This window comes from Martes martes (assembly GCF_963455335.1).
Source record: "Martes martes genome assembly, chromosome: 14".
Taxonomy (NCBI): Eukaryota; Metazoa; Chordata; class Mammalia; order Carnivora; family Mustelidae; genus Martes; species Martes martes.
The window spans coordinates 22,065,123-22,077,915 of NC_137902.1; the positions used below are offsets into that span (position 1 = coordinate 22,065,123).

General features: G+C 42.2%; 1 protein-coding gene across 5 annotated transcripts in view; it reads left to right on the plus strand.

Annotated features, from left to right (window-relative positions):
* The window catches only part of SORCS1 (sortilin related VPS10 domain containing receptor 1), a gene marked incomplete at both ends in the record, with an annotated part of 503,495 nt that overhangs the window by 175,421 nt on the left and 315,281 nt on the right, over positions 1-12,793 (plus strand). For all 5 annotated transcript variants that reach the window (XM_080823332.1, XM_080823334.1, XM_080823333.1 and 2 more), the window contains one exon: positions 12,245-12,312. In XM_080823332.1, the coding sequence (XP_080679458.1) occupies positions 12,245-12,312 (68 nt within the window). The remainder of the gene's footprint in view (positions 1-12,244; positions 12,313-12,793) is intronic.

The window sequence follows — 12,793 nt, forward strand, 5'->3', positions numbered from 1 at the left end:
CAAAGAAAAAATAACATCTATTCTCCTGAAGCTGTTTCAAAAAATTGAAGCAGAAGGAAAACTTCCAGACTCTTTTTATGAAGCCAGCATTACCCTGATCCCCAAACCAGGCAAAGACCCTACCAAAAAGAATTTCAGACCAATATCACTGAATGAATATGGATGCTAAGATTCTCAACAAGATCCTAGCAAACAGGATCCAACAGCACATTAAAAAGATTATCCACCATGACCAGGTGGGATTCATCCCTGGGTTACAAGGATGGTTCAACATTCGCAAATCAATCAATGTGATAGAACAAATCAATAAGTGAAGAGAGAAGAACCACATGGTCCTCTCAATTGATGCAGAAAAAGCATTTGACAAAATCCAGCATCAGTTCCTGATTAAAACACTTCAAAGTATAGGGATAGAGGGAACATTCCTGAACTTCATAAAATCTATCTATGCAAGACCCACAGCAAATATCATCCTCAATGGGAAAGAACTTGCAACCTTCCTGTTGAGATCAGGAACACGACAAGGATGCCCACTCTCACTACTCTTGTTCAACATAGTATTAGAAGTCCTAGCAACAGCAATCAGACAACAAAGACAAATAAAAGGTATCCAAATTGGCAATGAAGAAGTCAAACTGTCTCTCTTCGCAGATGATATGATTCTTTATATGGAAAACCCAAAAGACTCTACCCCCAAACTACTAGAACTCATACAGCAATTCAGACAGCTCCATTCTTAATGAGCATCTGATGTGGAATCTCACTCAAAGAGGGCTTTACAGTGAAGCTAATGAAGCTTAAGATTCAGAGCCCTCACAGGCATTGGCTCCTGTGCATGCCGGGCATTTGGGGGGAATCGTAGCTTGCATCATATACAGAGGGAAAGCTAGGTTGCAATCAGAAAACTTTTCAATTTTCTTATTTTTTGTCAAACTGCCTAAAGATATCTCAGAAGAAAAGTATGTGAATTTTTATGGCACTGGTAGTTTGTTGTGAGCTAACTTGTCATTCTCATAAATGTTCACTGTTAAACCTTGTTTTATTCATAATTTTGTATTCTGTTTCCTAAAGAGAGGTCCTCAAATTGTGTGACTCTTACCCTCATAAAACCCATGTCGAGGCCTGATGCTCCTGGTTGCAATCCTCACCTGACTCCTTGATCTCTCCCCCATGTCAGAACTGGTCCCCTCCAGTCCTTCCCTCTGTACACAGGACCCCCCTCCTCCATGCTCTGAGTCCACATATGGTATGTTGAGATTAGCCCTTACTCTCAGAAGCTCCTTATTCAAGAACAGATTCTTCTAGAAATATAACTTACACCATTTGTCAGACGAGGTGATTAGAGTTACATGATCTTTGCAGTCCTTTCCAATTTTGTCTTAAGTTTCGTTTAAAAGAATGACAAAGTGCTAAATATTTTTATAACCACCCACCGGTCACCTAGATGCCATTGTAGAGGATTAGAACTAGAGTCATGTAGAATCGTTTTGGTTCTGTGATTACATGACAAGAAATATGTAAGAATCATTTAACTTCTAGAGGATTCTTTCCTCCAACAGAAGCCATTATTATTTATTAATAGATTTTACTTGGGATTTCAAGATGTTATTTAACTTTCACTTTCAAGCCAGCTTTTTTAAGCTTTGAATTTCCTCTTGGGCAAATTGTGTCCCATCACGCCTTAGCACTCAGACAAGGCGAACAAAAGATCTGTTAATAAAGGTCTGTTGTTATTGCTTATTTATTCATTTTTTTAAAGAGAGTAAAATGTTTCTCTTCCTCCCTGGTTCACCTTAAGATTTTCCCAAGGTAAAGAAAAACATTTAAACTTACCAGATTAACTGTCTCTGATTTTTTATTCTTATTGTTTTAGTTTCATTGTGTGGTAAGTGAGAAGAGAAAACGAAAAAAAATTTAAAGGCTGCATTCTCATTCTTTATGCCATTTTTATTGAGCTTCATCTTGTGACACTTGGATCACCATAAAATGCATATCTTTATTTATTGGCTTCCTGTTAGTGTGTTGTATTAACCTTGAAAAAGCAGTATTTTAAAAAATTGAGTTAACCTCTTCAGATCCGTGAATAACAGCGTAAAAACCAAGAGATGCAAAAGTAGAAAAGGAATGACTTGGTTCATTTCTTTATATTGAAGCTTAACATAAGGGAGCATAAGAACAGAAGAGCCCCTCATCATTAACACACAGTTTGCTGCTTAATGGTGTGTTCATTTCGTGTGTGGGCTCTCACGTCGGGAGAGTTTAATATTTAGATAGTGTCTGTAATTCAGACAGAGAGTGATTGGAGAGCTTGGAGGTCTGTATTCCTCATATCAGTGTACGGGGGAAGTTAAAAGGGAACTTCTCCATTTCTCACGTCCCTTTTCCTCTCCTTACAACCTTAGGTTCTTCCCCTTTAACTTCGTCATAGGTGTTTCCTCTCTTTGTTTTCTAGATTTCCAGAGAGAAGATAATGCAAGAAATAATTTCTTACAGTTTTATAATTCCTTATTTGTGTTTCTATATAAGTACCTATTGACCTAATTCAAATAGGGATTAAGTCAAAGGAGAAGTTCTGTCCGTTACCTTCTTATGGTGGGGTGGGGATGAGGAGAGCATCGTATGTGGTTGGTTGGTTTATGAGGCAGTGGACTTGTACTTGGTGTTCTGTGTGGTTTCCTTGAATTGTGTCATCCCAAACAACTCACTGAGTTCCCTGCTTCTCTCCCTCTCCTCCCTAGACTTATTTGCTTTCATGGCTTGAAGCTTTGCCTTTAGCACTCTCCAGGTCTAATTTTTCTATTTTACTCTCCCTCGTGTAGAGAGGTCTTACCTTGAGTATGCATTTTCCTCATATTTTGTACAATCATTTTATCTTGGTACTTTTTGGAGATTACATTGATAGTGGTTATCAGGCTTTTTTCTAGGAAAAAAAAAAAGATCATTTAATTTAGCATCTGTCTGTCTCTCCTAGTGTAATGCAGATGGTTAGAATAGAGTATAATTTAGAGCAGAGTAATTTAAATAGAGAAAGGAGAATATGAAATAGTTAACATTATCTGTTAGATATGGATATATGCTTTGGGAATTATTCTCTTTTTTATTCAAAAAAGAGGAGGAGGAGAAGAAAGAAGACTATGGAGGGCTGAAGTGTTGAGCATTGTGAGATTAACAGATTTTGGAAAGAACTGAAGAGAATACTTTTTTTTTTTTTTTTTTTTTTTTTTGAGTTGACAGTATCCCTCACCTTGAAAAATAGAAAAACAAGTTCTGTTTTCAAGACTTGCGTCAAAGGACAGCTTGGGTCCTTTGGGTTTGTTTGCTAAATAGAATGGCCTGGTTCTAGGAAGAGAGTATAATAGCCTTTTATTATCTGCATTTCTTTGCTAGTCACTACCTGAAAGAACTTCAACTTTCAGCAGAAGAGGGGAGAGAGCTGTGAGTTGGCCTTGAGTGAGAGCTATAGTCTTTCTCACATGGAAACTCCTGGAACAGTGCTCCACAGCTCCTGTGACCTCATATCCTAGCTGCAAATGACCTCTAGAGGGGAACAGAATCAGGGGAGGATACAGCAGATTTTTACTTAAAAACGTTCTACTCTCCAAAAGGCTGTCCCATATTCTACGGTTTGGTGTGTGCCTCCTGTTGAGTCGGTCACCTGTATACCCCTGTGTCTGTCTGCCTCACTGTTGGCTGTCCAGTCTTTCAAGTTCCTCGGGGTGGTCCAGTAGCCATGTAATTCACTCACACCATTTCAATGCCATTCAGAGGATATTACATAAAGAAACATTTTATTAAATTATATGGATTCTTAGAAAACATGAAGGCCATTTGGGATTAAGGACTCCCCAGAGGCCAAAATCTGATTGCTTTCTGGCTGACCCCATACCCCAGATTCATCCCACCCTTTCTCCTGGTTTTTCTTTTCAAATTGTGTTTGTGTGTGCTGGATTACCTCTGTCTGATGACTTAGGATGCCCATGTGCGGTGGTTGTGCGCGCCATCGTACCAACCTTCCGGTTCCCCTCTGAGGTCTCTTAATCCGATTTAGCTATTATTGAATTCTCATCCCTTGGATGACTCAAATGGAGTGCAATTACACATTCACATTAATCTCCTGAAAATGAAGATACTAGAAGCTGTTCTGTTGAAATCTGCAGTTCAATGTGCATGCATTCATTGTCTGGAACCCCTGATCTGGAAGCCACCAACTTCTGTGATTTAAGTGGAAGGATCATCCCCTAACACTGGATTTCACTCAGGTTCAAAGGTTTTTTTTTTAAAAAACAAATTAAAAATGACAAATGAAAATGCCATTGACCTAAGGTCAATAAAGAATTAAAACTCCAGTTTATATCATATAAGGAAAACATATTCCAGGGATGTCCAGGAGAAGGCAAAGTAAAGGAGGAGTCCGGCTGATACCGTGTCTGATGGGTAACAGGTCTACAATACTTTTGAATTGGACAGAAAGTGAGGATCCTTCACTAACCTCTAGTAGCGGAAATACTCGGTTAGGACAACATACCCTGGAGATACTGAAGCACAGTGAGTAAGAGTCTATATATATAATATGATTTCAACTTGTTCACCACATAACAGTTGAATAAATTTCTTAGCCTCTGTGTGCCTCAATTTCCTCACCAGAAAAAGAGAGATAATTATTTGAAATACCCTTAATGATGAAGTTTGTCTGGTACACAGACTAGGCCTCCAATAAATGCTAGATGTTATTAATAATAGCAACTATTTACATCTGCAGCGCACTTGAACATTTGCACAGAATTTTTCCACTTCCTATTGCTTGCGTCTCCCATTTCTAAGAGACTAAGGAGAGAGGTAACCTTGTCTCCTTTTCTCGCATTTGTTTTTAATAAGTCTTTTCAGTATTTAAGTGATTTATTTGAGGTCACGCAGTGGCAGCCACTACTCATTGTTACTCAGCAGCCACTACCCTCTATTTCTTGACTGGCAGAGCCCATCTCTTACCATGGAAAACACCAAGTCCTTCTCCAGACCTCTGTCCTCCTCGTTTTCCCAACTTTCTTTCAAGCCGTGATGTGGGCATGTGGCTCAACACTGGTCGTTGAGACTATAGAGATTTTGCTGGAAGGGCTTTGGGGAGAGTTTCTTTTCTAATTTAAAAACAAAAGCAGGGGCGCCTGGGTGGCTCAGTGGGTTAAGCCTCTGCCTTCAGCTTGGGTCATGATCCCAGGGTCCTGGGATCGACCCCACATCAGGCTCTCTGCTCAGCAGGGAGCCCTTTTCTCTTCCTCTCTCTCTCTCTCTCTCTCTGCCTGCCTCTCTGCCTACTTGTGATCTCTGTCAAAGTACATACATTAAAAAATAAATAAATAAATAATAAAAACAAAAGCAGATGTACAGTAGAGGTCCTTCTTTTCTTTGTGAGTGTAGCTGTGTCTGCACGTGCTACAGGAAGTGTTAGGACCACCTTGCAAACAGGAAGGATGCACAGCACTAAGCATTAACACTTTCGGAGAGGAACTGTGTCTCATTATTTGAGTGATTTTTAGCGTTCTCTTTCTTTCCAACAGGTACAGCGGCTAAACCAAGACTCAAAGTCTGGTCTTCTGATTCCAAAGCCTTTGTTTGTTTGCTTGTTTATTTGTATGTTTTGGCAGAGCATACTGCCATCCTATATATAAGGCAGCCACAGTAGAGCCTAACGTATCTGTGTCTTCTGATACTCCGTGTCTCCCAGGGACTTGCTGTCTTCTGACTGCTCTGTGAGCTTTCACACCTCTGGACTCACACCCTCCTGCCCCCTTCCCTGAGAAGGGAGCCCTTACAGAGCTCTCTTAGCCCTTACAGAGCTACCAGCTCGGTGGCTTCTCGTGACCATCAGAATCACACACGTCTTCTGGGATTTGTCTTGACTGTCTTCTTTTGTAAGAATCTATACCTGATTATACCTTTCTTGCATGCTTTCTAAGAGATTTAAACACACTCCTCTTGCTGCAAACCTTTTTCTTCCTTAGTGTAACCGTCTACGTCTAGCTCTGCCCCTCTGTGAGCTTCCAGGGCCTGGTACAAGCCTCATTCTCCCTTTGTGTCCTCACAGCACATAGTGTTATTTTTTATTATTATTATTTTATTTTTTTTATCCTTGCCTCTTAAGAAAGCTTAATAAATGTTTATTGAATTCAATGTATAGAATTTTAGAGCTGAATGTTCTTTCTTCTGAAGAAAGTTCTCATTTTCTGGGAATTAGAGAAGGTTCTTATTCTTGGATTCATGACCCCCCTAGGATTCCGGAGATCAGTGATATCATTAAAGTTATAGTCATTGTTTTATGCTCATAACTTTTATTAGATCAGATTCTTAAAGAATTCATGGCTACTCAAAGGAATGAGAACTTCTTCTTAAGTTAGAAAGTTGAATAAATGCTTTCTGAGCCAAAGACACAATCTGGAGTATGCATATTTTTAGGAAAACCACTGTTGTAAGTTTGCTTCTTTTCCCTAAAACTGGAGTGCAAAGAAAACAACCCAAAACAACAACAAAAATTTTTGGCTATTGAACACTCCTCTTATGTTGTATCTAGTTCTTTAGTCCTCTGAAAGATTGTTCTAGATCTCTTCAAGCCTTATAATTTTTTTTTTTTACCCCATGTCACTTCTGTCCACTGTCCACAGTTTTAAAAATATCCAGCCACTGGTGTCTGGCAAGCAGAGAGGAGGCCACTGGAGACGGGGCAATGAGGATACAGCAGGGCATGCTGGAAGTTGGTGGGAAAAGAATGGCGGTAGATAGCTTTAGCAATGAACCAACCTACTGGCATCTTCAGTGTGGTTTTGCCATTTGTTCACCCAAGCCAGACTGTGCCACACCCCGGGTAGGTAGAGTTATGACTGTTAGCATGGATGAGTTCTGTGGGGTCTCCCCACATGTTACAATGACAAAAACACTTGCCCAGGCCAGCCCTGAATCACTAATAACTAAAAGAAATACAAAAGAAAATGCCTTGTTTTATAGACTAGCACACTGTGTCACCATCTACATTGTTCTGGATTTAGAACTATAGATCTTCAGGAGTAAAAGAGACTTTAGGATCTTTTAGCCCAGATTGCTCACTGTCAAGGAGCCCAAGGACACACTTTTGTTTGCCTTGGGAAGAAAAGGGGACATGTCTTGCTCTTCTAAGATTTCCCAGAGAAGATGAGATGAGGTGAAGTTCAGTGGCCAGATCAAGGGTTCTGGTAGAACTGAAATCTCTCTAAATGTCCATAAGTTCAGCTACAGCTATCCTAACCTAAATTCATTATTTAGGAATAGTAAGCTTGCTAAGCAGCCTCCTTCAAGAAAGATTCTCAGTAGACCTCTACCAGGTTGCTACTCCTAAGATGAAGGATTAGGAGAAAACACTCATGGGGAAATATGTGCATCGTCCTCAGGGAGTTGGGGGAAATGGGAGATACACTGATGCCCACCGGCCTCCCATTCCCCTTCCCCCGGGATTCATTGTCGTAAGTTAGCAGAGGAAAGTGTCAGTACACTATGTTCCTTCCTTAGGAAAAGAAGTGGAGAATTCCTATCCTTCTACTTGGGAAGTGTGGCATAAATGTTGGTCTAGTTACTAATACAGATGTTTTCAAAAAGATATTGTGTCGAACCAGGTTACCAGGAGGGTGTTGTAGGGGTTCCGGGTTCCTTAAGTGTTTGGGGTTTCATTTCTAAATTATGTTTTTATGTTGGTTAAAGAAAACATGCTTGTCACATTCAAAGTGTCATATGCCCAAATACTGGGCATAATGGAGACTGACCACCTGTAAGTTAGGTTGCTGCCATAAGACAGTCGGATGCACACCTGGCAATAAGGCTTGTCCTGATGTTTTGCTACAGCAGAATATTTTTGGCTGCCTTTTACAGTTTCACAAGAGAACACTGTTAAAAGCCATTGTCATAGTAGTGTCTCTGTTTATCTCTATGAATGCTTTTGTTTTATAACCCAGTGAAGACGGAAGTTGGGGTTAGATGAGGGGAGAGGTGGACTGACATTTCCCTCCCCTAGGGTCCATTGTGATGGTTGCTTCCCGCCGCCTCCAAATTTATTGAGGAATAATTGACAAATATAATTGTATATATTTAAAGTACTCAGTGTGGTGCTTTGATATACATATGCATCCTGTAATGATTGCTAAGACAGAGATAATTAACACTTCCATCACCTTTCATAGTTAACTCTCTCTCTCTTTCTCTTGATTTTTCTTTTGTGTTTTTTGTTTTATTTGCTTTTTGGTGTGAATGCTTAAGATCTACTCTCAGTAACTTTCAAATGGACAATATTGTATTATTAATTATATCACCCTGATGTAAACCAGAACTTCTTATAACTGAAAGTTTGTACTTCACATTCTTTGACCTGTATCTCCCCATTTCCTCCTCCCCTCCTAACCCCTAACAACCCCCATTATATTCTGTCTCTATGAAATCGGTTTTTGTTTGTTTTATATTCTGCATATACGTGATACCGTACAGTATTTATTTTTCCCTATCTGGCTTATTTCACCTGGAAGAATGTCCTCCAGTTTCATCCATATTGATACAAATGGCAGGATTTTCTTTTTAATGGCCAAACAACATCCCACATAGACACATATGCATTGTGTGTATGTGCACGTGTATATATACTGCATATATTTTTTTAATGTGATGGTTTCTTAGCATCTACATATAGGAGGGTAGGTGAGATGCTGGGGTTGGTGAGTTGGTGGCATTATTTGGTAGGAGCTTTGGAAGACTCTGGGAAAAGGCACAATAGTTTGGTGTGAGCCCAGACAGTGTCAGTTTAGCTCAGTCCTAGGGAGGAAGCCCATGATCACTTCCTTGAAGAACCACACTCATCCCTGCACAGATCCCAGCACTGTTTTCTGGGATCTCTCTCACCTTCTAAGGGATGGATGGTTAGAAAATAACAGCTTGGTAGGCTGACTTCAACATGCTCTTTATACATACAGACCAAGTGATGTTCCCCCAGTAGCTCTGTAAGCAATGGATATGGCAGGAAGGAGCCACAGTGAAACAAGGGTACGGCGGCACATGGTGCTGTGGCTCCTAGCCCAGGTGGGGAATCCCTAGCCAAGCCACTGCACATTGTCCCACAGATGACTGGGTGCTAAGATCCTGGCTCAGTGAAGGTAGAGGTGGTTAAGCCATCAATAGTTGGATTATAGCTATTTAAAGAAAGTATCCTAAGAAATTAAAAAGGAACCTAAAAAAGCTATTACCGTATGGTCATCACTTGCGGTTATGAATCAGGGATATTTTGGTACTATATAATGAAAACAAGATAGAGAAAGAAATGAGATGCTGATGAGTATTCCATTTTGTGTGTGTATGCATCAAAACAGCCTTGCTCTCATTGATTGGATTTATAATTAAATTCTATGCAGTTGGGCTCATAGAATTAAATCTATACATGAAAATTGTTTACTGAATGAGTAAAAATAAATTACTGTCCATATATTTTTAAGTACATATAACATTTCACTTGATGAAAAAGTTTCACTGATTTTTTTTTAAGTTTGAAAAATATGCAAAAATAGTAGACATGGGGACCAGAGTAGGCCGGCAATTGCATTCTCCCCTTTTCCTCATCTAATCCTGGTAGTTTGGGTTGTGGGCCCTTTAACAGGTGCTAATTCTATTAACTAGTATGGCTAATTAACCAGGACGGGAAAATAAAGGAACAACAAACTAGATCTGATACAATGAGGCATCACTATACAGGAGTATGGAGGTAAATAATGCACACAGACAGAGAAGGGAAAAACGAGGAGGGGAGAGATTGCAAGGAATCGATTAGAGACATAACTAAAGGTTAGCAGGTCCCCCTTCTTTCTTGCTCTCGTTCTCAAAACAGAAAGATCAGATTGATTCAAGCAGATATACTGTGGAATGCCAGAAAGGACGCCTCTTCTGGCGCAGTATTGATAAACTGCCCGAGTGTATCAGTGGCATTTTTGTTTTCCTAGCCCCTCAAGAGGAGTCAGGGAGTGGATTTTACCTCCCTGCCGCCCTGCCTAAGAATTGCTTAAACAGTTTGCATGTGCGTGTGTGTGTCTGTGTGTGTGTGTGTGCGCGACCGCGAGGGGCTCCACACCACTACCTGCTGGGTTTAAACGTTCCTTCTCCGGGGCTCATCTGAATTCCACCATCAGATGGGTGCAAGGCACAGGCTGGGCCCCGCTGAACTTCATTATTTAGTTTACTGCTGTATTGTATCAAGAGAGCAACTACCGAGAAATGCTCTATGCCCACACCCCCATTTTCTTGGTGGGGCATCTATAGGACTATTTGGCAAAATCATACGGAGGCGGAGTGGCGACGCCACTCTGTGTCTTCCAACAAACAGCCACCCTGCTGCTGCCGATCAGCGTTCCTGGGATGGCGGTGATTGAAATTTAGCACTCAGAGTGACTTAATTGGCACGCAGACCTGTTAAGCATATGCCCCCACCACAGGTGAACCATCTGATAGACCTATAGGGTGCCCAGTACCTCACACATGCTCACATTTTGCTAAAGAAGCAAGTTCAGAGCAGGTCCTTGCAGGACGCCTGCATGGTGGTTCAGGAGAAGGGCGGCCTCAGAGCCCCGCTCCGCAGAGCTCTGCCTGTCTTTGGGTCACCGCAGCTCTTCATTCCCTTGAATTCGGAACAGGCCCGAGGTAGTGGAGTTCCGGTTTGCTTGCTGGGAAGGAAGTGTTGGGAATCTGCTCGCGGATGCTCGTGTCTTCGGTAAATCAAGGCCTGTGCGAGCAGAGTGGAACCTGGAAGGATTCAGTACTCCTTGGCAGCTCGCTGCCTTGGATTTCAAGGTTAGAATGTTCTGTGCTCACTGTGACTACAACCGATCCCTTGGCCTTCAGGGAAAATCCTGGAAATCGATGTCAACATATTTCTGCTGAGTGGGAAGCAGCAGGACTGGGCCAAATGTTCTCGGTTGTGTGAATCAGGAGAGAAATAGAAACCTCGACAGAAAACAGAGCAGACCTATTCAGTTCTCGTCTTTACGTAAGAAGAGTGAATGAGGGGTGAGAATTCACTGGGCGGGAGCGCGCCGCTCGGTGGATTCTCCCACGAGTCCTGGGGCTCGTGCGTTCCGGGTAACGGGGGGCCCTGGTGGTCATCGCTGTGGATGCCGGAAGAAGCAGTCATGATGGCCGTGAGGGTCCGAGGGACTGAGGAGGGCTAGATCCTCTGTCTGTCCACCCAGGTTATCTTTGGTGAGCTCCTCCTGTCCTAACTGGACCACGGACTACCAGGCCTCATCTGTATTGATGCTCTCCTTGGGCATCCGGTGAAATCCTGGGTTCCTAACAAATGTCCAGTGAGTGATGATTTCTGAAAGAAAGAGCTGAGTAGTTGGAGTCTCTGAGTGATGCTGAGAGCCGCCGTGGGCTCAAGTCAGAGGAGTGTTTGCCGTGAAGCTAATGGAGCTGACGTGTCAGTGTCCCGAGACGCCTTTTTAAGTTTGAGTTTGTATGTTTATATTCTTTTCTTTACGGAGGGTTCCCCAAATTCTGTACGCTTCAGGACCCCATAAAACATTAATATGCTCCCGTTAAAATGTTCTTGCTGAGCCCATGTGGAAGGCTGGATTCCATCCGGTGGCTTTCCAGGAACTGGAAAATCAGAAGAAACGGATAAAGCTAGTCCTACAAAGGTGAAGAAAGGGAAGGAATTGACATTTAAGAACCCCATGCAGATTGAAGAATAATTAGCCTTTATTACCTATTTAACTCCTCACAGCAAGCCTTTCTGGGTGATGGCATTACTGCTCACCCTCTTAATAGATGGGAACACTGAGGTTTAGAGAAGCTAAACAACCTTCTCAGTGTGGTACAGCTACTAGGGCTGGGACCTGTATCAGGGACCTAACTTTCTCCCGACCATCTGCCCAGGGGTTCTCTTGCAGGGTGCCTGTTTGACAGCTCTGCTAGCCTTCCCTGAAAGCCTTCAGGCCACCAGGGTAAGGAATGCCTGGATGGGCAGGTAACTCTCACTGCAGGACAGAGGGAGAAAGTTGGGGAGGGAATCAGGCCTGAGCAGTTTAAAGGAAGGCCCTGGAAAACCCTACCCCAGTCGGTATAAGTGATGCTGTAACAATTCATTCAATTATGTTAAGCACCCATTAAAGGAATCCTAAGTCCTCCCTTGGGCCATTTCAGTTCTATGAGATTGTAATTGTTTGAGACTAACCATGATTTCTTCTTTTGCCTTCAGGTGATTCTCATTTTGACAAAGCTCTATGACTATAACCTGGGGAGCATCACTGAGAGCTCGCTTTGGAGGTATGTAGATAAAGTGAGCTAATGGTTACTGTGTTACTTAAACATGACACCTGTGACTGCTGTTCCCCACCCCTTTTTTTCCCTGGGGGGATGATTTTTTGGGTCTGTGTTCTCACTGCTTCCTGTTTGCTTTCTGTTTCCTTTACACGTGGGTTGGGGTTTATCTCCAGGCAAGCCGGATCCTTGCTTCTTTATAGGCCCCTTGTTTTGGTCACAGGTCTTTTGCTAAACTGGTCATTAGGTTGTCTTTATGTATTTTGGTTCCCACAGTTCTCACTGATACGTGAGCTTGGAGCAGAAACAAAGAATGGAGGTGTCTGCAGAAGGGATCTACAGCACGGCTGGGTGGGCGGTCCCCTGCCACCCTGGCACTATAGCTTTTTCCCTGCGTCCCTTCCTGACGCTCAGCTCACTAGCACACAGGTGTGCACACACTCACGTGCACGCCTTCATCTCTGGGATTCACACTGTATTGCCTCAC